The sequence below is a fragment of the Oncorhynchus clarkii genome, chromosome 9, assembly GCF_045791955.1.
Source record: "Oncorhynchus clarkii lewisi isolate Uvic-CL-2024 chromosome 9, UVic_Ocla_1.0, whole genome shotgun sequence".
Taxonomy (NCBI): domain Eukaryota; kingdom Metazoa; phylum Chordata; class Actinopteri; order Salmoniformes; family Salmonidae; genus Oncorhynchus; species Oncorhynchus clarkii.
The window spans coordinates 77987822-78015083 of record NC_092155.1 but is presented as its reverse complement, the minus strand read 5'-3'; the positions used below and the strand labels follow the sequence as shown (position 1 = coordinate 78015083).

The 27262-nt window shown below is 42.0% G+C and overlaps 1 protein-coding gene across 2 annotated transcripts in view; it reads right to left on the bottom strand.

Moving 5' to 3' along the window:
- Nucleotides 1–23005, bottom strand: part of LOC139416960 (calcium channel, voltage-dependent, L type, alpha 1F subunit) — a 172451-nt gene extending 149446 nt beyond the window's left edge. For both annotated transcript variants that reach the window (XM_071166172.1, XM_071166174.1), the window contains exons 1-3: nt 22914–23005; nt 15641–16010; nt 7415–7520 (exon numbers count right to left, since the gene is read on the bottom strand). In XM_071166172.1, coding sequence (XP_071022273.1) covers nt 7415–7520; nt 15641–16010; nt 22914–22935 — 498 coding nt within the window. In that variant the 5' untranslated portion in view covers nt 22936–23005. The remainder of the gene's footprint in view (nt 1–7414; nt 7521–15640; nt 16011–22913) is intronic.
- Between the last annotated feature and the right edge of the window lie 4257 nt (nt 23006–27262).

Here is a 27262-nt window from a genome sequence, read left to right as displayed (position 1 = left end):
GCTGTCTGACTGGGTGGCTGACTGCCTAGCTGGCTGGCTGACTGGATGGCTAACTGCCTAGCTGGCTGGCTGACTGGATGGCTAACTGCCTAGCTGGCTGGCTGACTGTGACTGACTAACTCACAGGCTGACTTTCCTGGTTGACTGAGTGGCTGGCTGACTGGATGGATGGCTGGCTGACTAGCTGGCCAATTAACTGCCTGACTAACTGACTGACTGACTGACTGACTGATTGACTGACTAGCTGACTGGCTGATACATAAACATGGCATACAGCTTACTATCCACCATGATCCCTTTATCTGTCTAGGTTACATTTAAATCACAGACAGGATCTAGCACATCACGTTAGGCATGGGATGGACTGGCTACAGGTAATGATTGACTACACATCTACATATCCCATAACCCATTTATTACTCATCTGTAAGCATGTCATGGACGTGTTATAACAGGTCCCAACCACATTATTAAAGGGTAATAGCCCTCTATTGCATATTCATGTCGTTTTATGCAAGATCCCATATGTAGGTATCTTAATAATATCTTAATAGATGCATCGTGACAATGACAGCGTAGCGTCATCATGATGGCTGTTCTCAACAGTGAACTTCTGCCATACCAGTGTTAGCGAATACGCTATGGTGATTTATAACTTGTACCAGCCCCATTTCCCCCACCAGCAGCAGGTACAGGCCTGGACTTACCTTCTTCTTCTTCTCACTGTGGTCAACGGGGCATAAAGATCTCCACAGTGTTGAATCCTCAGGGTAAATGTTACGGATCAAATCGTGTAGTTGAGGGTCATGTCATAACTCATTAACGGCCCTCCTCCACAACACAGTTAAGTTACTGTGGTCTACATATTAATTATATGTAAAGCCAATTATAATTCCCTCATTCATAAACCATTCCTAGCTAAGTACTTCATGGTAGTTAAATGTACACTTAACCACTCTGATCTATAATACCAACATTAAAAGGTTTATGTAGTCAATTCTATGTAGTTAATATACTGGTCATTTCTATTGTTCCCATTCATTAAACACTTAGAAACATACCTCGCTTATCAAAAAGATTAGGGACACATCACAGAATGTTAATTGGAGATATTAACATTCTATTTAAATTTTCCAGATCTAAGAAAACAATTGATGAGGTCATCACTGAAGATTGTTACTGTTTAATATCGTTGGCATTTTTTCAGTTGGACTTTTTTCTTGAATAGCTTTTTAAACACAGGGTCATATTCAAAACATTAAATTCCCCATTTCAGACTCATCATAATAATTATTTTTGTAAGTAAAACATACCAACACAGGGTGGTTAATTTGCTAACTAGCATCTCCCCTTATGCACTAATGTAGCTAGCTATCTACCTTTTTAAAAAACGACAAAATGAACAGAGAGAGAGACCAGTTGCTTGTATTTTGAGTGCAGAGGAAAGGTGAGAGGTCACTACCAGGTGACAGCCCAGTTTTCTTCTGGCTCCTTATTAGGGCCTCCCGAGTGGCGCTGCGGTCTAAGGCACAGTGCTAGAGGCGTCACTGCAGACTTGGGCTCGATACTTATTCTAAAATGGATTAAATTGTTTCATCAATCTACACACAATACCCCATAACGACAAAGCAAAAAAATTTTTTTAGAATTTTGAGCAAAATGTATTAAAAAACAACAACTGAATTAAGACCTAATACCCAGTTCTTTGTTGAAGCCCCTTTGCAGCGATTACAGCCTCAAGTATTTTTGAGTAAAACGCTTGGCACACCTGTATTTGGGAGTTTCTCCCATTCTTCTCTGCAGATCCTCTGAAGTTCTGTCAGTTGGATGGGGAACATTGCTTCAAAGCTATTTTCAGGTCGCTCCTAGAGATTTTCGATCTGGTTCAAGTCCGGGTTCTGGCTGGGCCACTCAAGGACATTCAGAAACTTGTCACAAAGCCACTCCTGCGTTGACTTGACTGTGTACTTAGGGTCGTTGTCCTGTCGGAGGTCCTGTCTTTGCGCCGTTCATCTTTCCCTCCATCATGACTAGTCTCCCAGTCCCTGCCTTTGAAAAACATCCCCACAGCATGATGCTGCCACCACCATGCTTCAGGGATGGTGCCAGGTTTCCTCCAGACGCTTGGCATTCAGAACCAAGAGTTCAATCTTGGTTTCATAACCAGAGAATATTGTTTATCATGGTCTGCGAGTCCTTTAAGTGCCGTCTGGTCATTCTACCATAAAGACTTGATTGGGGTGGAGTTCTGCAGAGATGGTTGTCCTTCTGGAAAATTCTCCTATCTCCACAGAGGAACTCTGTAGCTCTATCAGAGTCACCATTGGGCCCATGGTCACCTCCATGACAAAACCCTTCTCCCCCGATTGCTCAGCTTGGCCGGGCGGACAGCTCTAGGAAGTGTCTTGGTGGTTCCAAACATCTTCCATTTATGAATGATGGAGGCCAGTCTGGTTCTTGGGGACCTTCAATGCTGCAAAAAATGTTTGAATCCTTCCCCAGATCTGTGCCTCGACACAATCCTGTCTCGGGCCTTTGTCAGGGAGGTGACCAAGAACCCGATGGTGACTCTGATAGAGCTCTACGGCCAATTCCTTCGACCTCATGGCTTGGTTTTGCTCTGACATACACTGTCAACTGTGGGACCTTATATAGACAGGTGTGTGCCTTTCCAAATCATGTCCAATCAATTGAATTTACCACAGGTGGACTCTAATCAAGTTGTAGAAACATCTCAAGGATGATCAATGGAAACAGGATGTACCTGAGCTCAATTTCGAGTCTCATAGCAAAGTATCTGAATACTTAAGTAAATTAGAATTTGCATTTCTAAAAACTGTTTTCACTTTGTCATTATGGGGTATTGTGTGCATAATTAATCCATTTTATAATTAGGCTGTATCGTAACAAAATGTGGAAAAATTCAACCCCAGCCCCCAATGTTGACTCCAATGCTTCCAACAGTTATGTCAAGTTGGCTGGATGTCCTTTGGATGGTGGACCATTCTTGATACACGCGGGAAACCCAGCAGCGTTGCAGTTCTTAACACAAAACGGTGCACCTGGCGCCTACTACCATACCTCGTTCAAAGTCACTTAAATCCTTCTTTAACCCATCTCCTCCCCTTCATCTACACTGATTGAAGTGGATTTGACAAGTGACATCAATAAGGGATTCATAGCTTTCACTTGGATTCACCTGGTCAGTCTGTGTCAGTGGAAAGAGCAGGTGTTCTTAATGTTTTGTACACTCAGTGTAGAAATGACGATGATAATCCCTTGGGTTCCATTTTGAATCATTTTATGTGTCTAAAGGTAGAACTTTGCCTACTCGGCAGGCCGAGATAACAAATCAAGTGCAACTATAGGCCTACCACTGGCCAATCAGATAGCTCAGATCACCCCGTCTGTACAGTTCCGTAAAAGCCATAGACCTTGAAAGCAGAGCAAAGTTGATACCGTGAGAATTCTAAACTTTTGCAACTATGATTAGAAAGAGACTCAACGAAAACAGCAAAGAAGACCGTGTCCCCCTTTTCTCAGCTGTCCCCCTCCGAAAGACCTAAAGAACATCTAATTATATCAATGTCACGCACCCATCTGAGCATATTCCCCTGTCTGTTATACTAGCTAGGTCTCTGTCATTCCCCTGTCTGTCATGCCAGCTAGGTCTCTGTCATTCCCCTGTCTGTCATACCAGCTAGGTCTCTGTCATTCCCCTGTCTGTTATGCTAGCTAGGTCTCTGTCATTCCCCTGTCTGTTATACCAGCTAGGTCTCTGTCATTCCCCTGTCTGTCATGCTAGCTAGGTCTCTGTCATTCCCCTGTCTGTTATACTAGCTAGGTCTCTGTCATTCCCCTGTCTGTCATGCCAGCTAGGTCTCTGTCATTCCCCTGTCTGTCATACCAGCTAGGTCTCTGTCATTCCCCTGTCTGTTATGCTAGCTAGGTCTCTGTCATTCCCCTGTCTGTTATACCAGCTAGGTCTCTGTCATTCCCCTATCTGTCATACCAGCTAGGTCTCTGTCATTCCCCTGTCTGTCATGCTAGCTAGGTCTCTGTCATTCCCCTGTCTGTCATGCCAGCTAGGTCTCTGTCATTCCCCTGTCTGTCATGACAGCTACGTCTCTGTCATTCCCCTGTCTGTCATGCCAGCTAGGTCTCTGTCATTCCCCTGTCTGTCATGACAGCTAGGTCTCTGTCATTCCCCTGTCTGTCATGCTAGCTAGGTCTCTGTCATTCCCCTGTCTGCTATTCCCCTGTCTGTCATGCTAGCTATGTGTCTGTTGTTCCCCTGTCTGTCATGCTAGCTAGGTCTCTGTCATTCCCCTGTCTGCTATTCCCCTGTCTGTCATGCTAGATATGTGTCTGTTGTTCTCTCCTGTCTTCCATGCTAGCTGGGTGTCTGTTTTTCTCCTGTTGTCATGGTAGCTAGGTGTCTGTTATTCTCCTGTTGTCATGGTAGCTAGGTGTCTGTTATTCTCCTGTTGTCATGGCAGCTAGGTGTCTGTTATTCTTTGTTGTCATGGTAGCTAGGTGTCTGTTATTTTCCTGTCTGTCATGGTAGCTAGGTGTCTGTTATTCTCTTGTTGTAATGCTAGATATGTGTACATTATTCTCCACCATTCTAGCTGTTTGTGTGGTGGTGAGCCAGTCTTTATCAGCCATCACCACTGCACCACACAATACTGAGACAGTCTTTATCAACCATACAATACTGAGACAGTCTTTATCAACCACTACACCATACAATACTGAGACAGTCTTTATCAACCACTACACCATACAATACTGAGACAGTCTTTATCAAACACACAATACTGAGACAGTCTTTATCAGCCATCACCACTGCACCACACAATACTGAGACAGTCTTTATCAACCATACAATACTGAGAGAGTCTTTATCAACCACTACACCATACAATACTGAGACAGTCTTTATCAGCCATACAATACTGAGACAGTCTTTATCAGCCATACAATACTGAGACAGTCTTTATCAGCCATACAATACTGAGACAGTCTTTATCAGCCATACAATACTGAGACAGTCTTTATCAGCCATACAATACTGAGACAGTCTTTATAAGCCATACAATACTAAGACAGTCTTTATCAGCCATACAATACTGAGACAGTCTTTATCAACCATACAATACTGAGACAGTCTTTATCAGCCATACAATACTGAGACAGTCTTTATCAGCCATACAATACTGAGACAGTCTTTATCAACCATACAATACTGAGCCAGTCTTTATCAGCCATACAATACTGAGACAGTCTTTATCAACCACTACACCATACAATACTGAGACAGTCTTTATCAACCATACAATACTGAGACAGTCTGTATCAACCACTACACCATACAATACTGAGACAGTCTTTATCAACCACTACACCATACAATACTGAGACAGTCTTTATCAACCATACAATACTGAGACAGTCTTTATCAACCACTACACCATACAATACTGAGACAGTCTTTATCAACCACTACACCATACAATACTGAGACAGTCTTTATTAACCATACAATACTGAGACAGTCTTTATCAGCCATACAATACTGAGACAGTCTTTATCAGCCATACAATACTGAGACAGTCTTTATCAACCATACAATACTGAGCCAGTCTTTATCAGCCATACAATACTGAGGCAGTCTTTATCAACCACTACACCATACAATACTGAGACAGTCTTTATCAACCATACAATACTGAGACAGTCTTTATCAACCACTACACCATACAATACTGAGACAGTCTTTATCAACCACTACACCATACAATACTGAGACAGTCTTTATCAACCATACAATACTGAGACAGTCTTTATCAGCCATACTACTTATCAACCATACAATACTGAGCCATACAGCCATACTGAGACAGTCTTTATCAACCACTACACCATACAATACTGAGACAGTCTTTATCAACCATACAATACTGAGACAGTCTGTATCAACCACTACACCATACAATACTGAGACAGTCTTTATCAACCACTACACCATACAATACTGAGACAGTCTTTATCAACCATACAATACTGAGACAGTCTTTATCAACCACTACACCATACAATACTGAGACAGTCTTTATCAACCACTACACCATACAATACTGAGACAGTCTTTATCAACCATACAATACTGAGACAGTCTTTATCAGCCATACAATACTAAGACAGTCTTTATCAGCCATACAATACTGAGACAGTCTTTATCAACCATACAATACTGAGACAGTCTTTATCAGCCATACAATACTGAGACAGTCTTTATCAACCATACAATACTGAGCCAGTCTTTATCAGCCATACAATACTGAGGCAGTCTTTATCAACCACTACACCATACAATACTGAGACAGTCTTTATCAACCATACAATACTGAGACAGTCTTTATCAACCACTACACCATACAATACTGAGACAGTCTTTATCAACCACTACACCATACAATACTGAGACAGTCTTTATCAACCACTACACCATACAATACTGAGACAGTCTTTATCAACCATACAATACTGAGACAGTCTTTATCAACCACTACACCATACAATACTGAGACAGTCTTTATCAACCACTACACCATACAATACTGAGACAGTCTTTATCAACCATACAATACTGAGACAGTCTTTATCAGCCATCACCACTGCACCACACAATACTGAGACAGTCTTTATCAACCACTACACCATACAATACTGAGACAGTCTTTATCAACCACTACACCATACAATACTGAGACAGTCTTTATCAACCACTACACCATACAATACTGAGACAGTCTTTATCAACCACTACACCATACAATACTGAGACAGTCACATTCACTCTATCAGCGGTTCATTCATCGAGTCATTGTGCAAATAATTTCAGATCTTATCCGTCTAACTGTTATAGGCAGTTGGGGATGAATGTGTCCAAATTTTAGCTGTTCAATCACAGGTTTGGAACAGACATCAATTATGGAACAGTATGGCAGTCACATCAATGTCTTCTCTATCAAAACATTGATGCAATTGAGGTGGCACATATCCCCCACCCCCCACACAGTCTAAATGGGCATGACCCTTCTAAAAGACAGAACCTGCAGGACTACCCGTGGAGCTGGAATCCTTAATGGTGTAAACTGGCACGACCGTTTGGGACATTATAAACAACAACAAAAAAAGAGGTCACTCTAAAAACACAAACAAACACTGGTTTTGTTTTCTACGTTACTGCAAAAACGAACTGTTTACCGTTGATGCTCTTCTCCATACGAACATTCCTCCGTTTAAACAACAATTAACGACAACAATAACGACAGCGTCGGGGGGCGAACAGTGTTTCCCCCTTTTAAACCAGCCGAGATAGATATAACAGTCTTAATGTTGTACTCACCAGATCGTGGTTGGTAGAGTTGGAGTCTTCCTCGGGGAAAGGCTTGGACACCCCCAGCGCTATACAGTTGGCAAAGATGGCTATCAGGATGAAGATGTCAAAGGGTCTAGAGAGGAGAGTGGTCACGGAAACAACAAAAACAACCCACATTGAAATGAAAACGGATGTCCTGACTCTCTGTGGTCACTAAAGATACAAACTGGTTCAAACAACATTGTTGACCTAATGGGTTATGAAAGGAGAAGTCAAGAGGACTGGGACGTGAAAACTTTGACGCTCAATATCTCAGAACTATGCTTTGCGTAAATATAACATTGTAGTCCCAAGGTCAAGGTTTTGGTGACAACTTAACCAAACATTGTTTTTTTATTTTTTTCCCCCCCAGTGGATTTTTTGGTTGTGCTTTTAAAATGGTTTGAAAGCATAGTGTTAACATACTAGAAATTCAACAAACTTTTGGTTGTCCTTTTTCTGAGGGGGTGAATATAGGTTGTAATCTCACTGATCAACAGCTCAACCAGAGGAGGCTGGTAGGAGGATCTATAGGAGGGCAGGCTCATATTAATGACCGGAATGAGATAAATAGCATGGTATCTAACCATTACAATGAGCCCATCCTCCTATCGTTCATCCCACCAGTTTCGACCACGTATTACCAGATTACGATACGTGCCATCCCACTGAGCACACTACGTCATTTTAACGTGGATAATTGGGTAATATTTGGCTAGTAATGTTAACCCCCATGTCCAGTGTAAATTCATCATGGCCACCTAATCATCCCCAGCTTCTAATTGGCAAAAACAACCAGAACAATGCTTATACAACAACAACAATACTACTACTCATAGCAGTACTACTACAACAATACTGACTGTATACTACTACAACAACAACAATACTACTACTAATAGGAGTACTACAACAATACTGACTGTATACTACTACAACAACAACACTACTACTACGCATAGCAGTACTACTACAACAATTCTGACTGTATACTACTACTACTGCTATTACTACTACAACAACAATAATACTACTACTAATAGCAGTACTACTACAACAATACTGACTGTATACTACTACTACTGCTATTACTACTACAACAACAATAATACTACTACTAATAGCAGTACTACTACAACAATACTGCAGGTATACTACTACAACAATACTACTACTCATATCAGTACTACAACAATACTGACTGTATACTACTACAACAATACTACTACTCATAGCAGTACTACAACAATACTGACTGTATACTACTACTACTACAACAACAATACTACTACTAATAGCAGTACTACAACAAAACTGACTGTATACTACAACAACAAAAATACTTATACTACTACTAGTAGTAGCACTACTACAACAACAACAACAACAACAACAACAACAACCCTTACGGTCAGGTCTATAAGTATTTGGACAGTGATACTGTCTGCATCATGATGTCTCTGTACGCCACAATGGATTTGAAAGGAACCAATCACGATGTGCTTGAAGTGTAGACTTTCATCTTCAATTTCAGGGTTTTGTCAAAATTATTGTATGAACCGTGTAGGAATTATGACCATTTTTATACCCCCCCCCCCCCACCCCCCACCCCCTCCCCCACAAATACACAATTGTAGGGGCTCAAAAGTAATTGGACAAACTAACACAATCATAAATTAAATTGTAAGTTTTAATACTTGGTTGCAAATCCTTTGCAGTCGATAACTGCCTGAAGTCTGGAACCCATAGACATCACCAGATGCTGGGTTTCTTCCCTGGTGATGCTCTGCTAGACCTTTACTGCAGCTGTCTTCAGTTCCTGCTTGTTCTTGGGGAGTTTTGCCTTCAGCAAGTGAAATGCACGCTCAATTGGATTCAGGTCAGGACTTAGCCATTGCAGAACATTCCACTTATTTACCTTAAAAAAAAAAAGGATTGGGTTGCTTTCGCAGTATTGCTTCGGGTCATTGTCCAGCTGCACTGTGAAGCGCCGTCCAATGAGTTTTGAAGCATTTGGCTGAATCTGAGCAGATAATATCATTCAGAATGCATCCTGCTGCTTTGGTCAGCAATCACATCATCAATAAAATACAAGGGAACCAGTTCCATTAGCAGCCATACATGTCCACGCCATAACACCACCTCCTCCATGCTTCACAGATGAAGTGGTATACTTTTGATCATGAACAGCTACTTCCCTTCTCCATACTCTTCTCTTCACATCATTCTGGTACAAGTTGATCTTTGCCTCATCTGTCCATAGGATGTTGTTCCAGAACTGTATTTTGTTTTTAGATGTTGTTTTGGCCAACTCTAATCTGGTCTTCCTGGTTTTTTTTAAAGGCTTACCAATGGTTTACATCTTGTGATAAACCCTCTGTCTTTACTCTGGTGAAGTCTTCTCTTGATTGTTGACATAGATACACCTGGAGGGTGTTCTTGATCTGGACAACTGTTGTGAATGTGTTTTTTTCTTCACCAGGGAAATAATTATTCTGTTTTCCACCAAAGTTGTTTTCCGTGGTCTTCCGGGCCTTTTGGTGTTCTCTGAGCTCTCCAGTGCCTTATTTCTCTTTAAGAACGTACCAAATAGTTGATTTGGCCACACCTAATGTTTTTATTTAGATTTTTCAGCCTAATGATGGCTTGCTTCACTGGCAGTGACAGACCTTTGGACTTCATATTACAGGGTTAACAGCAACAGATTCCAAATGCAAATGCCACACTTGAAATGAACTCTATACCTTTTATCTAGTTACTTGTAAATGAACTAATGAGGGAATAACACACACCTGGCCATGGAACAGCTGATTAGCCAATTGTCCAATAACTTTTGGTCCCTTAAAAAAGGTGGTGGGGGGGGGGGGGGGTGCATATATAAAAAGTGTTGTAATTCCTACACTGTTCACCCGATTTGGATGTAAATACCCTCAAATTAAAGCTTTTTCATTTATTTATTTAACTAGGCAAGTCAGTTAAGAACACATTCTTATTTACAATGATGGCCTACTGGGGTACAGTGGGTTAACTGCCTTGTTCAGGGGCAGGATGACACATTTTTACCTTGTCAGCTTGGGGATTTGAACCAGCAACCTTTTCGGTTACATTGCCCAATGCTCAGCTCATATGTATTATATAACTTCAACTCCAATATAAAAACAGCTAACATAATAATAACTTGGAGAATGTCCAAATATGTATTGAACTGACTGTGTTGTATATTCTATATAACGGCCTTAATGTTGCTGGAACCGGGAAGAGTAGCTGTTGCCTTGGCAGGAACTAATGGGGATCCATAATAAACCCCAGGAAGAGTAACTGCTGCCTTGGCAGGAACTAATGGGGATCCATAATAAACCCCAGGAAGAGGAGCTGCTGCCTTGGCATGAACTAATGGGAATCCATAATAAACCCCAGGAAGAGGAGCTGCTGCCTTGGCAGGAACTAATGGGGATCCATAATAAACCCCAGGAAGAGTAGCTGCTGCCTTGGCAGGAACTAATGGGGATCCATAATAAACCCACAGGAAGAGTAGCTGCTGCCTTGACAGGAGCTAATGGGGATCCTTAATAAACCCCAGGAAGAGTAACTGCTGCCTTGGCAGGAACTAATGGGGATCCATAATAAACCCCAGGAAGAGTAGCTGCTGCCTTGGCAGGAACTAATGGGGATCCATAATAAACCCCAGGAAGAGTAACTGCTGCCTTGGCAGGAACTAATGGGGATCCATAATGAACCCCAGGAAGAGTAGCTGCTGCCTTGGCAGGAACTAATGGGGATCCATAATGAACCCCAGGAAGAGTAGCTGCTGCCTTGGCAGGAACTAATGGGGATCCTTAATAAACCCCAGTAGGAGTAGCTGCTGCCTTGGCAGGAACTAATGGGGATCCTTAATAAACCCCAGTAGGAGTAGCTGCTGCCTTGGGAGGAACTAATGGGGATCCTTAATAAACCCCAGGAAGAGTAGCTGCTGCCTTGGCAGGAACTAATGGGAATCCTTAATAAACCCCAGGAAGAGTAGCTGCTGCCTTGGCAGGAACTCATGGGGATCCATAATAAACCCCAGGAAGAGTAGCTGCTGCCTTGGCAGGAACTAATGGGGATCCTTATTAAATACACATACGAATACAACAACATCAATTTTACTACTTCTACTTCGACTACTACTACAACAACAACCACAACAATGTTTATACTACAACAGCAACAATCCTTATACTACAACATCAAAAACAATAATTATACTACTACTACTACTACTACTACTACTACAACAACAACAATAACAACAACATACACTAGACCAGTGTTTCTCAACCTCTGATAAAGTCCTCATCACTCTCTGTCCTCTCACACAGGCCTTTTCTTATTTGGGAATAAAATCTTTCCTCCGTCCTCTCTCCTCCGTCATCTCTCCTCCACTTTAGATATTTATTTAGTGATCCACCTCTGTAAACTTAATTTGCCCGATGACGCGCAAGTGAAGAAGGAGTCTAATTTCATACAAACACATTTTTTGTACACATTCCCTCTCCTCAATTATCTTTTATCTTTTTTCAAAATGAGGCTAGAGAGGATGGAGGAGAAAGGACACAGGAGCTGAGAAAATTCAATTGAGAAAAGGCCACACTCGCTTTCATCTCTCTCTCCACCCCTCTCTCTCTCTCTCATCTCTCTCTCGCCACCTCTCTTTCGCCCCTCTCTGTCTCCCTCTTTCTCCCTCTGACTCTCTAGCTAACCAACCGGCCCCTCAGGTAGTTGTCTTCTCTATTAACTCGAACTGAACTAGAACTCACCTTTAGAATAATAAGTGGTTTGAATCTGGGTCGTCTTCATGCCACATGCCTGGCAACTCAGACTGGTATCATAGACTAGACGTAACATTGTACATGTAAAGTATGATACGTTATGTTTGGTATGGTTACATAAGACAGAAGGTTACTTAAAGACATGAATGAAAAAAGGGTAGTTGGTCGTGGTGGATGGGTGGGCGTAGATAACGCCTAGCAACCCAAGGGTTGTTTGAATCTTATCACGGACAACTTTAGCATTTTAGCTAATTAGCAACTTTGTAACTACTTACTACGTTTTAGCTACTTTGCAACTACTTAGTGTAACAGTATAACTGACACCCTCGAAGCATCGTTACCCATCGCTCCACAAAAGCCGCGGCTCTTGCAGAGCAAGGGGAACTACTACTTCAAGGTCTCAGTGCAAATGACGTCACTGATTGATTTCACATCCGTTACACTCACCCCCCTTTTGACCTCCTCCTTTTCCGCAGCAACCAGTGATCCGGGTCAACAGCATCAATGTAACAGTATAACTTTAGACCGTCCCCTCGCCCCGACCCGGGCGCGAACCAGGGACCTTCTGCACACATAAACAACTGACACCCACAAAGCATCGTTACCCATCGCTCCACAAAAGCCGCGGCTCTTGCAGAGCAAGGGGAACTACTACTTCAAGGTCTCAGAGCAAGTGACGTCACTGATTGAAACGCTATTTAGCGCGCACCGCTAACTAAGCTAGCCGTTTCACATCCGTTACATTAGCATGTTAGCTAACCCTTCTCCAAACACTCCAAACACTAACATGAACCGTTTTAGCTAACCCTTCCCCAAACTTAACCAATTAACCTAATCCTAACCCTAACCATTAGCCCCTAAATCCTAGACAAGCTAGCGTTAGCCAGCTAGCTAATGTTACTGTTAGCCACCTAGCCACCCATAGCTAACATTAGCCACGACAAATTGGAACATACAAAATGGATAATGGACATCCACAAATTAATACATACCATACGAAACGTAACATATCATACTACATGGAGTGTCTCAGTTTTACGTACAGAATAATACAAAATGCTCTGAGACCAGGTTGGGTCTACTTTTCTGTGTATTGTGTGTCTGTTAAGTAAGTTAGCTCTAGTGAGTGTCAATGTTTTCCCACTGGTAATAATTGCAATGTGAAAATGTGGGTAATATTTGGTTGAAACGTTGATCAACCTTTATTCACCCACTCAAAAAAACAGCCAAAGGATTGTTGAATATCTAATGTTTATCACTATGCTTTCAGCCTGTCACACCCTGATCTGTTTCACCTGTCTTTGTGCTTGTCTCCACCCCCCTCCAGGTGTCGCCCATCTTCCCCATTATCCCCAGTGTATTTATACCTGTGTCCTCTGTTTGTCTGTTGCCAGTTCGTCTTGTTTTGTCAAGTCAACCAGTGTGTTTTTCCGTGCTCCTGTTTATCCTATTCTGTGTTTTTCTAGTCCTCCCGGTTCTGACCTTAGCCTTCCCTGACACTGAGTCCGCCAACCTGACCATTCAGCCTGCCCTGACCTCGAGCCTGCCTGCCACTCTGTTCCGCCTGGACTCTGACCTGGTTTTTTGATATTTTGCCTGTCCACGAACTGTCTCTCGCCTCTTTGTTTGTAATAAATATCATGGACTAGAACCATCTGCCTCCCAGCTGCATCTGGGCCCTTTATCGTTATACAACCATCTAAAAGCACAACCAAATTCCAATGGGAAAAAAAGTCTGATTTTTGGTTTAGCTGCATCAAATCAGACTTTATTTCAAGTTTGATTAAGTCCTATTCTTTAACTTCGATTTTTTTGGTTGAGATGGAACGTAAAATCCAACAAATCAATTATTTGTTTGTATTAATCATTCATTTGTATTATTCAACTGGAATTAGATCCAGACTAAGTCAGTGGCACAGACGGAACTCTCCAATCAGAACATCTCCTTCAAAATGTTAATATTTGGTTGCCTTGACAACCAAACGCAATTCAACATCTAGTTTGTCTAAAAAGGAACAATGTATATGTTGGATTCACATCTCCATCTCAACCAAAAATCGACATTTAAAAATGTGACTAAATCTAATTTAATCTAAACTTTAAATGCATTTTAAATGAAGTTTGATTTGATGTTATCCTATTCTTTAACTTTTCATTTGAAATCATCCAGAGCTTTAAACCCTAGGCCTAAATGTATTGTCTATTTTTAGTTGAACTCTGGGTTGAATTGAAACAATAGTTGTTGATAACTTTGCAAATGCTTTAGAGGCCTAAATAGTATCATTAATGATATATGATATATAGATTATGGTTACATTTCATTTGCTCTATTGAACCTACACTATGGAATGAATTCGATATCAACAGCGGATCTAAGTAGAGATATCTCAATAATAATTTTCACAATAGCACATTGGTAATAGTCAGTGACAAAACTCATAGCTAAACTGGGCTTAGTTAAAACCCTGGATTGGAGACCAAAGGGATAGCTGTAGATACATCAACTCTCCAGTAGGAGGTGCTGTAGATACATCAACTCTTCAGTAGAAGGTGCTGTAGATACATCAACTCTCCAGTAGGAGGTGCTGTAAATACATCAACTCTCCAGTAGGAGGTGCTATAGATAGATCAACTCTCCAGTAGGAGGAGCTGGAGATAGATCAACTCTCCAGTAGTAGGTGCTGTAGATACATCAACTCTCCAGTAGGAGGTGCTGTAGATAGATCAACTCTCCAGTAGGAGGTGCTGTAGATAGATCAACTCTCCAGTAGGAGGTGCTGTAGATACATCAACTCTCCAGTAGGAGGAGCTGGAGATAGATCAACTCTCCAGTAGGAGGTGCTGTAAATACATCAACTCTCAAGTAGGAGGTGCTGTAAATACATCAACTCTCCAGTAGGAGGTGATGTAGATACATCAACTCTCCAGTAGGAGGAGCTGGAGATACATCAACTCTACAGTAGGAGGTGCTGTAAATACATCAACTCTCCAGTAGGAGGTGCTGTAAATACATCAACTCTCCAGTAGGAGGTGCTGTAGATAGATCAACTCTCCAGTAGGAGGTGCTGTAAATTCATCAACTCTCCAGTAGGAGGTGCTGTAGATAGATCAACTCTCCAGTAGGAGGTGCTGTAGATAGATCAACTCTCCAGTAGGAAGTGCTGTAGATAGATCAACTCTCCAGTAGGAGGTGCTGTAGATAGATCAACTCTCCAGTAGGAGGTGCTGTAGATACATCAGCTGTTCCAAGTGCTACTGCAAACCAATCAGCTGTTCCAAGTGCTACTGCAAACCAATCAGCTGTTCCAAGTGCTACTGCAAACCAATCAGCTGTTCCAAGTGATACTGCAAACCAATCAGCTGTTCCAAGTGCTACTGCAAACCAATCTTAGTAGGTAAAGGATACTTCCACTCTACGATGGAGAGCGCGGCCCTGCGTATGGGGTTGTTGAGCTTGAGGCAGTAAAGGGCTCTGGGCGCTCTCTGGACCTTGTCAGAACCCTGTACCACTTTCTTATTATGATGGCTCTTCTTCCTCTGGGTCCCCGTGGAACTGGTTGTAGAGTGGAGTGTGTCCGTCCTCGTCATCTTCACTCCTCCGTTGTCGGCCATACCGTCCTCCGTCCACTCCGCGTCTCCTTTCTTCTCCCCTCCCTCATCCCCCTCTCCTCCCTCCTCCTCCTCCTCCTCCTCCTCCTCCTCCTCTTCTCCCTCTTCTCCCTCTCCTCCACCCTCTTCTCCTTCGTCTGTGTTGGTGTACCCGTTCCGGCCATTGTCTGAGGAAGAGGAGGAAGAGAAGGAAGAGGAGAGAGTTAGACCAATGTCAGGAGAACTTGACTCCTTCATGGGTTAGGTTACTCCCAGTAGAGATAGTCCAATGTAAAGAGTTAATAAATCAATAGTACCATGTTCCTCTCTGTTCTGTGTTTGTGTTTCTAAATCCACTGAAAACCGTAAAACCCAGTTAACCCCATCCCCCACCTCAACCTTAAACCTAACCCTATCCCCCACCTCAACCTTAAACCTAACCCTATCCCCCACCTCAACCTTAAACCTAACCCTATCCCCCACCTCAACCTTAAACCTAACCCTATCCCCCACCTCAACCTTAAAGCTAACCCTATCCCCCAACTCAACCTTAAACCTAACCCTATCCCCCACCTCAACCTTAAACCTAACCCTATCCCCCACCTCAACCTTAAACCTAACCCTATCCCCCACCTCAACCTTAAACATAACCCTATCCCCCACCTCAACCTTAAACCTAACCCTATCCCCCACCTCAACCTTAAACCTAACCCCATCCCCCACCTCAACCTTAAACCTAACCCCATCCCCCACCTCAACCCTAACCCTAACCCCATCCCCCACCTCAACCTTAAACCTAACCCCATCCCCCACCTCAACCTTAAACCTAACCCAATCCCCCACCTCAACCTTAAACCTAACCCCATCCCCCACCTCAACCTTAAACCTAACCCCATCCCCCACCTCAACCTTAAACCTAACCCCATCCCCCACCTCAACCTTAAACCTAACCCCATCCCCCACCTCAACCTTAAACCTAACCCCATCCCCCACCTCAACCCTAACCCTAACCCCATCCCCCACCTCAACCTTAAACCTAACCCCATCCCCCACCTCAACCTTAAACCTAACCCCATCCCCCACCTCAACCCTAACCCTAACCCCATCCCCCACCTCAACCTTAAACCTAACCCTATCCCCCACCTCAACCTTAAACCTAACCCAATCCCCCACCTCAACCTTAAACCTAACCCCATCCCCCACCTCAACCTTAAACCTAACCCCATCCCCCACCTCAACCTTAAACCTAACCCCATCCCCCACCTCAACCCTAAACCTAACCCCATCCCCCACCTCAACCTTAAACCTAACCCCATCCCCCACCTCAACCTTAAACCTAACCCCATCCCCCACCTCAACCTTAAACCTAACCCCATCCCCCACCTCAACCTTAAACCTAACCCCATCCCTAACCCTTAAAAAACACATTTTGTTTAAGTGTGTCTTGTTCATGTTCAGTCAGTGGACAACTGAAGAATTTAGATTTTAAAATATATTATTGTGATGAGTTTGTATCAGTCCAGTCATTTTTTATAAGAGCTTTGGTAGACGTTACATTGAAATCAAGACAAGACGGATCACATAATATCTTACAGCAGCTTGCTGAATCTTGACAACTTGAAGAACTCACATAGATAAATACATTTGTATGCTCTGAATGATGGTGTGTCGTTCAATGCATGAGACTCCACAGTAAGCAAGGCTATAAGCAGGGTTAGAATGGTAATACAGAGTAGTTAATAGGTGAAAACAACCATATTGTAGAGAACAGCTGTGACCTATTTCTCCGGAGCCGAAGCAGAGCAGAGCAGAGAGAAGAGAGGAGCAGAGAGCAGAGAGGAGCAGAGAGGAACAGAGAGGAGCAGAGAGCAGAGAGGAGCAGAGAGGAGCAGAGAGGAGCAGAGAGGAACAGAGAGGAGCAGAGAGAAGAGAGGAGCAGAGAGGAACAGAGAGGAGCAGAGAGCAGAGAGGAGCAGAGAGGAACAGAGAGGAGCAGAGAGGAGCAGAGAGGAACAGAGAGGAGCAGAGAGAAGAGAGGTGCAGAGAGCAGAGAGGAGCAAAGAGCAGAGAAGAGCAGAAAGGAACAAAGAGGAGCAGAGAGAAGAGAGGAGCAGAGAGGAGCAGAGAGGGACAGAGAGGGACAGAGAGGAGCAGAGAGGAGCAGAGAGGAGCAGAGAGGAACAAAGAGCAGAGAGAAGAGAGGAGCAGAGAGCAGAGAGGAGCAGAGAGGAGCAGAGAGGAGCAGATACGGACAGAGAGGAGCAGAGAGGAGCAGAGAGGGACAGAGAGGAGCAGAGAGGGATAGAGAGGAGCAGAGAGGGACAGAGAGGAGCAGAGAGAACAGAGAGGAGCAGAGAGGAGCAGAGAGAAGCACAGAGGAGCAGAGAGAAGCACAGAGGAGCAGAGAGGAACAGAGAGGAGCAGAGAGGGACAGAGAGGAGCAGAGAGGGACAGAGAGGAGCAGAGAGGGACAGAGAGGGACAGAGAGAAGAGAGGAGCAGAGAGAAGAGAGGAGCAGAGAGAAGCAGAGAGGAGCAGAGAGGAGCAGAAAGGAGCAGAGAGAAGAGAGAGAGTCAGAGTGTGTGAGGGAGGGAGAGAGTCAAAGTGCGTGAGGGAGGGAGAGAGAGAGAGTCAGTGTGCGTGAGGGAGGGAGAGAGAGAGTCAGAGTGTGTGAGGGAGGGAGAGTGGAACATGCACTAATAGCTTATATGAATCATATTTTTTATCATGATGTTCCTGGGCTGCAGTGAGATTGAGGGAATCCTAACAGACGTTGATAACACTGTTCTCAGTAAAACCCGTCAAGGAGCATTAAATTGAGCCAAAAGCAGTGGGAGAAACTCCTGTAAAAAGTTCAATCGGTATTAGGTTAAGTACTCAAGACTGATAGGGAGGTCGTTTCAATGGTAATTCGCCGCTCGTTTTGGAAGATATTAACTCTGTTCATAGGAAGGATGTCAGAGTTGATGCTCCTGGTGCTACACAGTATGTTTTAGCTGTCACACAGGAACAGGGCCTTAGCTACAGCTCTATTCGTATGTATTAAGGATATTAACCCTTCCTGCCAAGGCAGCAGCTACTCTTCCTGGGGTTTAGTATGGATCCCCATTAGTTCCTGCCAAGGAAGCAGCTACTCTTCCTGGGGTTTATTATGGATCCCCATTAGTTCCTGCCAAGGCAGCAGCTACTCTTCCTGGGGGTTATTATTGATCCCCATGAGTTCCTGCCAAGGCAGCAGCTACTCTTCCTGGGGTTTCTTAAGGATCCCCATGAGTTCCTTCCAAGGCAGCAGATACTCTTCCTGGGTTTTATTATGGATCCCCATTAGTTCCTGCCAAGGCAGCAGCTACTCTTCCTGGGGTTTATTATGGATCCCCATGAGTTCCTTCCAAGGCAGCAGATACTCTTCCTGGGGTTTATTATGGATCCCCATGAGTTCCTTCCAAGGCAGCAGCTACTCTTCCTGGAGTCCAGCAACATAAAAACTTCTTCAGGCTAGGGTCTATTTTTCTAAATTTCCGCCTGACTTACGTGCCCAAAGTAAACTGCCTGTTGCTCAGGCCCTGAAGCCAGGATATGCATATAATTGGTACCATTGGAAAGAAAACACACTGAAGTTTGTAGAAATGTTAAAATAATGTAAGAGCCTATAACACAATAGATATGGTAGGAGAGAATCCAAAGAAAAACCAACCAGAATTTTTTGGGGAGAGAGCCCATGCTCTTCCAATGGAACATTTCGAGAAATCATTAAATCTAGCTCCCAGTGTGCAATTCCAATGGCTTCCACTGGGAGTCAGTAGTCTCTGTTCAAGGTTTCAGGCTTGTTTCTTCCAAAACGAGGAAGAATAATGATTTTTAGTACAGGGACACAGACTTGGAAATTAGTGTATGCGTGCGCGACGAAGAGGACACAGACCTCCTAATATTGTTTTCCTTTTGACCATATTTCTTTCCATATGAAATATTATAGTTTAATTACATTTTAGGGTACCTGAGGATTATATAGAAACATATTTTGACTTGTTTTAACAAAGTTTAGCGGTAGCTTTATGGATTCCTTTCTCTGCAGGTTGAACGAGTGGATTACTCAAATCGATGGCGCCAACTATAAACAGACTTTTTGGGATATAAAGAAGGATTTTATCAAAACGACACTACATGTTATAGTGGGACCCTTTGGATGACAAATCAGAGGAAGACTTTCAAGACATAACCCTAACCCTCATGAAAACATAACCCTAATTTAGTTGAAGACATAACCCTAACCCTGTTGAATACATAACCATAACCCTGTTGAAGACATGGCCTAACCCTGTTGAAGACATGACCCTAACCAAAACCCTGTTGAAAACATAACCATAACCCTGTTGAAGACATAACCCTAACCCTGTTGAAGACATAACCCTAACCCTGTTGATGACATAACCCTAACCCCGATGAAGACATAACCATAACCATGGTTGAAGACATAACCCTAACCCTGTTGAAGACATAACCCTAACCCTGTTGAAGCCATAACCCTAACCCTGTCGAAGACATAACCCTATCCCTGTCGAAGACATAACCCTATCCCTGTTGAAGCCATAACCATAACCCTGTTGAAGACATAACCCTAACCCTGTTGAAGACATAACCCTAACCCTGTTGAAGACATATCCCAAACCCTGTTGAAGACATAACCCTAACCCTGTTGAAGACATAACCCTAACCCTGTTGAAGACATAACCCTAACACTGTTGATGACCTAACCCTAACCCTGTTGAAGACATAACCCTAACCCTGTTGAAGACATAACCCTAACTCTGTTGAAGACATAACCCTAACCCTGTTGAAGACATAACCCTAACCCTAACCCTGTTGAAGACATAACCCTAACCCTGTTGATGACATAACCCTAACCCTGATGAAGACATAACCCTAACCCTGTTGAAGCCATAACCCTAACCCTGTCGAAGACATAACCCTATCCCTGTCGAAGACATAACCCTATCCCTGTTGAAGCCATAACCATAACCCTGTTGAAGACATAACCCTAACCCTGTTGAAGACATAACCCTAACCCTGTTGAAGACATATCCCAAACCCTGTTGAAGACATAACCCTAACCCTGTTGAAGACATAACCCTAACCCTGTTGAAGACATAACCCTAACACTGTTGATGACCTAACCCTAACCCTGTTGAAGACATAACCCTAACCCTGTTGAAGACATAACCCTAACCCTGTTGAAGACATAACCCTAACCCTGTTGAAGACATAACCCTAACCCTAACCCTGTTGAAGACATAACCCTAACCCTGTTGAAGACATAACCCTAACCCTGTTGAAGACATAACCCTGACCCTGTTGAAGACATAACCCTAACCCTGTTGAAGACATAACCCTAACCCTGTTGAAGACATAACCCTGACCCTGTTGAAGACATAACCCTAACCCTGTTGAAGACATAACCCTGACCCTATTGAAGACATAACCCTAACCCTGTTGAAGACATAACCCTAACCCTGTTGAAGACATAACCCTAACCCTGTTGAAGACATAACCCTAACCCTGTTGAAGCCATAACCCTAACCCTGTCGAAGACATAACCCTAACCCTGTTGAAGACATAACCCTAACCCTGTTGAAGACATAACCCTGACCCTGTTTAATCCACATCTTAAGTGGCCATAATTATAATGTTAAATGTATGTTTTCATTTTTTTCAGAACAACTGTGCTGCTAGCCACAGCCTACATCTCGTCATGAAGGATATCCTTAAAAGTCTGTCAAATAATTGGCCCTGCTCCTTTGAAAGGAGAGATATTTCTGTGTCCTGAAACAGAATTGGTAAAAATAATAAAAATAAATAATAATCATAATGATGTCAACCAACAGAGAGACAAAGATGGCCATTATGAAGCCTGGAGTTCAGTTCGGTTCTGCATGAGAGCAACCACAAGATGGGCTGCTGCAGTGTATTTGAAACGGTTTCTTAATCCTGGTCCTGGGGACCCACCAGCACTACACACTAACAAAATCTTTGATAAGTGGAATCAGGTGTGCAGCGCTAGAGGACACGCTAACATGTGCAACCACTTTAGTGTCCTCGGGACTACGATGCGTACTACTGTTTATTACCGTATTTTAAAACTGCGTACGGAATGAATGTAAAGAGGTTATTGTATACGTTATTGGACACGGTTTGGTTATTGGATACCAGGGTGGTGTTTAGTGAATGAAATGCAGAGAAATTATGACTGTAAGAGGAAACGTGGCATTTACAACCAGGTGCCGATATGTCAATGTTCACTGCATCACACAACAATAAGCACATATTAATTATCCCCTTGAGGATGGATGAAGTACTCACCATTATTTTCTGTACTTTTTAACTGTTGTCACATTAGATTTGCGCCAATGCACATTCAGAAAGAGAACAAATACAGTCATTGAAGTGAACCATCAAAAGAAGATACTGAAACGGACTATATTGCACTGTGTCTGTGTGGTAAAATGTACAAGAATATGCATCCATCAATAAGGTCATTGACAAAATAACTGTCAAATGTCTCACTTTTTTTCATTTTTTTTTGAGTAAATCATTAACGGATTTAGGCTACTGTCCCTTGTCACAACTTGTAGGTTTAAAAAAAAAACTATAGCCTTAATGTTTTAGTTTTAGTTTTAGTTACACGGCATAGAGATTTGAGTTGGTTAGGTTCTGTCAATGTCAACGGGAGAAATGCAGGCCACGAACGTATGTGAGAGAAACAGCTGTCCACATCTGCCGAAAGGTGACGCGTAACGAAATGTAGGTCTGCCGTTTTTCTCTACTCTCATTAATCCATAGTTGTAATCTGAATTTAGAAGCAATAGCTATAGAAAATGATGACTTCCGATCGACACTGAATCGACAAAAATAAATAATGTCCCATAAAGTTGCGCTTCTGTAGATATCCGTTTATTAAGTCTAAAAATAGGTACTACGAAAGAAGCAAAAAATTGGATAGAAAATAAATAATTCAAAATGAAAAATATACATAAAATGTTCTGTATTAAATTGAACTTAAGATGTAAACAGTGAATTATTGATGACAATATTCTTACTTTTGCGATTGTCCTCATACATGTCGGGGATTGTTGCCTTCAGCTGATCGCAGAGAAATGCATTATCCTCAGACAGGAGTTCACTTTTTTCACTGTTTATTCCACGTTTATATCCCAATAGAAATCTCTCCAAGTTTACATGTTTAAATATTAAAAATAAATACACGCGAACTTGTTTACATTTTCAATGGGGTTTCAGCTTCATTCCAAAGGGATTTCCATAGTAACGTCAGATCAATTAGCAACCGTTTGAATGAAACAGTAGTAGTATACAAAAGGAGAATCCGTCGACTTCTGGTGATTTTAAAAGCCTAGTGTTGATTCTTTTAAAAATAAGAAATATATTGCAAATCCTTTCACATTAATCTCACTGGGCTTTCTCTGTTCACTATCTGTCTCCGTATTTAAGCCATCAATTCAGGATTAAAGAAAAAATGTAGTCCTTTAAAGGGGATGGCAGCCTAGAAACTTATTAAAGGCAGGGACGCGCTCGGCGGCAGAAGGTTAAATTACATGACGACAGAAAATTCTGTGCTTAGATAAAGTCAGCCGATTTGTAAACCCAATGTTGTTGTAACAAATTGCTGTTATTACCTTCCTTATTAACACTTTATAAATAATATGAATATCATAAGTAGCATACAAATTAATCACTAAAAGATGAAGGCTTTTTTTTTGGTCTTTGATGATATGACTACAATTTTCAAAAACATTTAATGGATTTCGTTTTCTCATAGTCAATATTTAACCATTGATCGAGTCCACATCCAAGATGGAATTTCTCCTCTATGACAGGCAGCAGGTGTAATGATACCTAGTCAATTGTACAACTGAATGCATTCAACTGAAATGTGTCTTCCACATTTAACCCAAACCTTTCCCTTTCCTAATCTCTCTCTCTGTCTCTGTCTCTGTCTCTGTCTCTGTCTCTCTCTCTCTCTCTCTCTCTCTCTCTCTCTCTCTCTCTCTCTCTCTCTCTGATGATGAAATTAATCACACACACAATTTCTCATCAGTACAGTAGCCAGCCACAGGACACACCCATGTATGCCTGTACAGCACAAGTTTATTGAAAGTGTTGGGCAGAGCAAATAACATCCAATCCAATCTGGGTTAAATTCATTCCAAAAATATAGAACCGTAGGTCAAAGAGTTTAGATTAGATTGAAAAAAGAAATACAAATAAATAATCAAAGACAAAAAATTGCTGAACTAGGTAGGCTACTAGGAATAATTGTTGAACTAGGTAAGGTAGGCTACTAGGAATAACTGTTGAACTAGGTAGGCTACTAGGAATAACTGTTGAACTAGGTAACGTAGGCTACTAGGAATAATTGTTGAACTAGGTAGGCTACTAGGAAAAACTGTGGAACGGGGTAACTTAGGCTACTAGGAATAACTGTTGAACTAGGTAGGGTCTAGGAATAACTGTTGAACTAGGTAGACTTCTAGGAATAACTGTGGAACTAGGTAGGCTACTAGGAATAACAGTTGAACTAGGTAACTTAGGCTTCTAGGAATAACTGTTGAACTAGGTAGACTTCTAGGAATAACTGTGGAACTAGGTAGGCTACTAGGAATAACAGTTGAACTAGGTAACTTAGGCTTCTAGGAATAACTGTTGAACTAGGTAGGCTACTAGGAATAACTGTTGAATTAGGTAGGCTACTAGGAATAACTGTTGAATTAGGTAACTTAGGCTACTAGGAATAACTATTGAACTAGGTAATTTAGGCTACTAGGGATAACTGTTGAACTAGGTAGGCTACTAGGACTAACTGCTGAACTAGGTAATTTAGGCTACTAGGAATAACTGTTGAACTAGGTAGGGTCTAGGAATAACTGTTGAACTAGGTAGGCTACTAGGAATAACTGTTGAACTAGGTAGGCTACTAGGAATAACTGTAGAACTAGGTAACTTAGGCTTCTAGGAATAACTGTTGAACTAGGTAACTTAGGCTACTAGGAATAACTGTTGAACTATGTAACTTAGGCTACTAGGAATAACTGTTGAACTAGGTAACTTAGGCTACTAGGAATAACTGTTGAACTAGGTAGGCTACTAGGAATACCTGCTGAACTAGGAAACTTAGGCTACTAGGAATAACTGTTGAACTAGGTAACTTAGGCTTCTAGGAATAACTGTTGAACTAGGTAATTTAAGCTACTAGGGATAACTGTTGAACTAGGTAGGCTACTAGGACTAACTGCTGAACTAGTTAACTTAGGCTACTAGGAATAACTGTTGAACTAGGTAACTTAGGAAACTAGGAATAACTGTTGAACTAGGTAGGGTCTAGGAATAACTGTTGAACTAGGTAGGCTACTAGGAATAACTGTTCAACTAGGAAACTTAGGCTACTAGGAATAACTGTTGAACTAGGTAACTTAGGCTACTAGAAATAACTGCTGAACTACGTAATTTAGGTTACTAGGAATAACTGTTGAACTAGGTAGGCTACTAGGAATAACTGTTGAACTAGGTAGGCTACTAGGAATAACTGTTGAACTAGGTAACTTAGGCTTCTAGGAATAACTGTTGAACTAGGTAGGCTACTAGGAATAACTGTTGAATTAGGTAGGCTACTAGGAATAACTGTTGAATTAGGTAACTTAGGCTACTAGGGATAACTGTTGAACTAGGTAGGCTACTAGGACTAACTGCTGAACTAGGTAACTTAGGCTACTAGGAATAATTGTTGAACTAGGTAACTTAGCCTACTAGGAATAACTGTTGAACTAGGTAGGGTCTAGGAATAACTGTTGAACTAGGTAATTTAGGTTACTAGGAATAACTGTTGAATTAGGTAGGCTACTAGGAATAACTGTTGAACTAGGTAGGCTACTAGGAATAACTGTTGAACTAGGTAACTTAGGCTACTAGGAATAATTGTTGAACTAGGTAACGTAGGCTACTAGGAATAACTGTTGAACTAGGTAGGCTACTAGGAATAACTGTGGAACGAGGTAACTTAGGCTACTAGGAATAACTGTTGAACTAGGTAGGGTCTAGAAATAACTGTTGAACTAGGTAGACTTCTAGGAATAACTGTGGAACTAGGTAGGCTACTAGGAATAACTGTTGAACTAGGTACGCTGCTAGGAATAACTGTTGAACTATGTAACTTAGGCTACTAGGAATAACTGTTGAACTAGGTAACTTAGGCTACTAGGAATAACTGTTTAACTAGGTAGGCTACTAGGAATAACTGTTGAACTAGGTAGGCTACTAGGAATAATTGTTGAACTAGGTAACTTAAGCTTCTAGGAATAACTGTTGAACTAGGTAGGCTACTAGGAATAACTGTTGAACTAGGTAGGCTACTAGGAATAACTGTTGAACTAGGTAGGATACTAGGAATAACTGTTGAACTAGGTAACTTAGGCTACTAGGAATAACTGTTGAACTAGGTAACGTAGGCTACTAGGAATAACTGTTGAACTAGGTAGGCTACTAGGAATAACTGTGGAACGAGGTAACTTAGGCTACTAGGAATAACTGTTGAACTAGGTAGGGTCTAGAAATAACTGTTGAACTAGGTAGACTTCTAGGAATAACTGTGGAACTAGGTAGGCTACTAGGAATAACTGTTGAACTAGGTACGCTACTAGGAATAACTGTTGAACTATGTAACTTAGGCTACTAGGAATAACTGTTGAACTAGGTAACTTAGGCTACTAGGAATAACTGTTTAACTAGGTAGGCTACTAGGAATAACTGTTGAACTAGGTAGGCTACTAGGAATAACTGTAGAACTAGGTAACTTAGGCTTCAAGGAATAACTGCTGAACTAGGTAGGCTACTAGGAATAACTGTTGAATTAGGTAGGCTACTAGGAATAACTGTTGAATTAGGTAACTTAGACTACTAGGGATAACTGTCGAACTAGGTAGGCTACTAGGACTAACTGCTGAACTAGGTAACTTAGGCTACTAGGAATAACTGTTGAACTAGGTAACGTAGGCTACTAGGAATAACTGTTGAACTAGGTAGGCTACTAGGAAAAACTGTGGAATGAGGTAACTTAGGCTACTAGGAATAACTGTTGAACTAGGTAGGGTCTAGAAATAACTGTTGAACTAGGTAGACTTCTAGGAATAACTGTGGAACTAGGTAGGCTACTAGGAATAACTGTTGAACTAGGTAACTTAGGCTACTAGGAATAACTGTTGAACTAGGTAGGCTACTATGAATAACTGTTGAACTATGTAGGCTACTAGGAATAACTATTGAACTAGGTAGGCTACTAGGAATAACTGTTGAACTAGGTAGGATACTAGGAATAACTGTTGAACTAGGTAGGCTACTAGGAATAACTGCTGAACTAGGTAACTTAGGCTACTAGGAA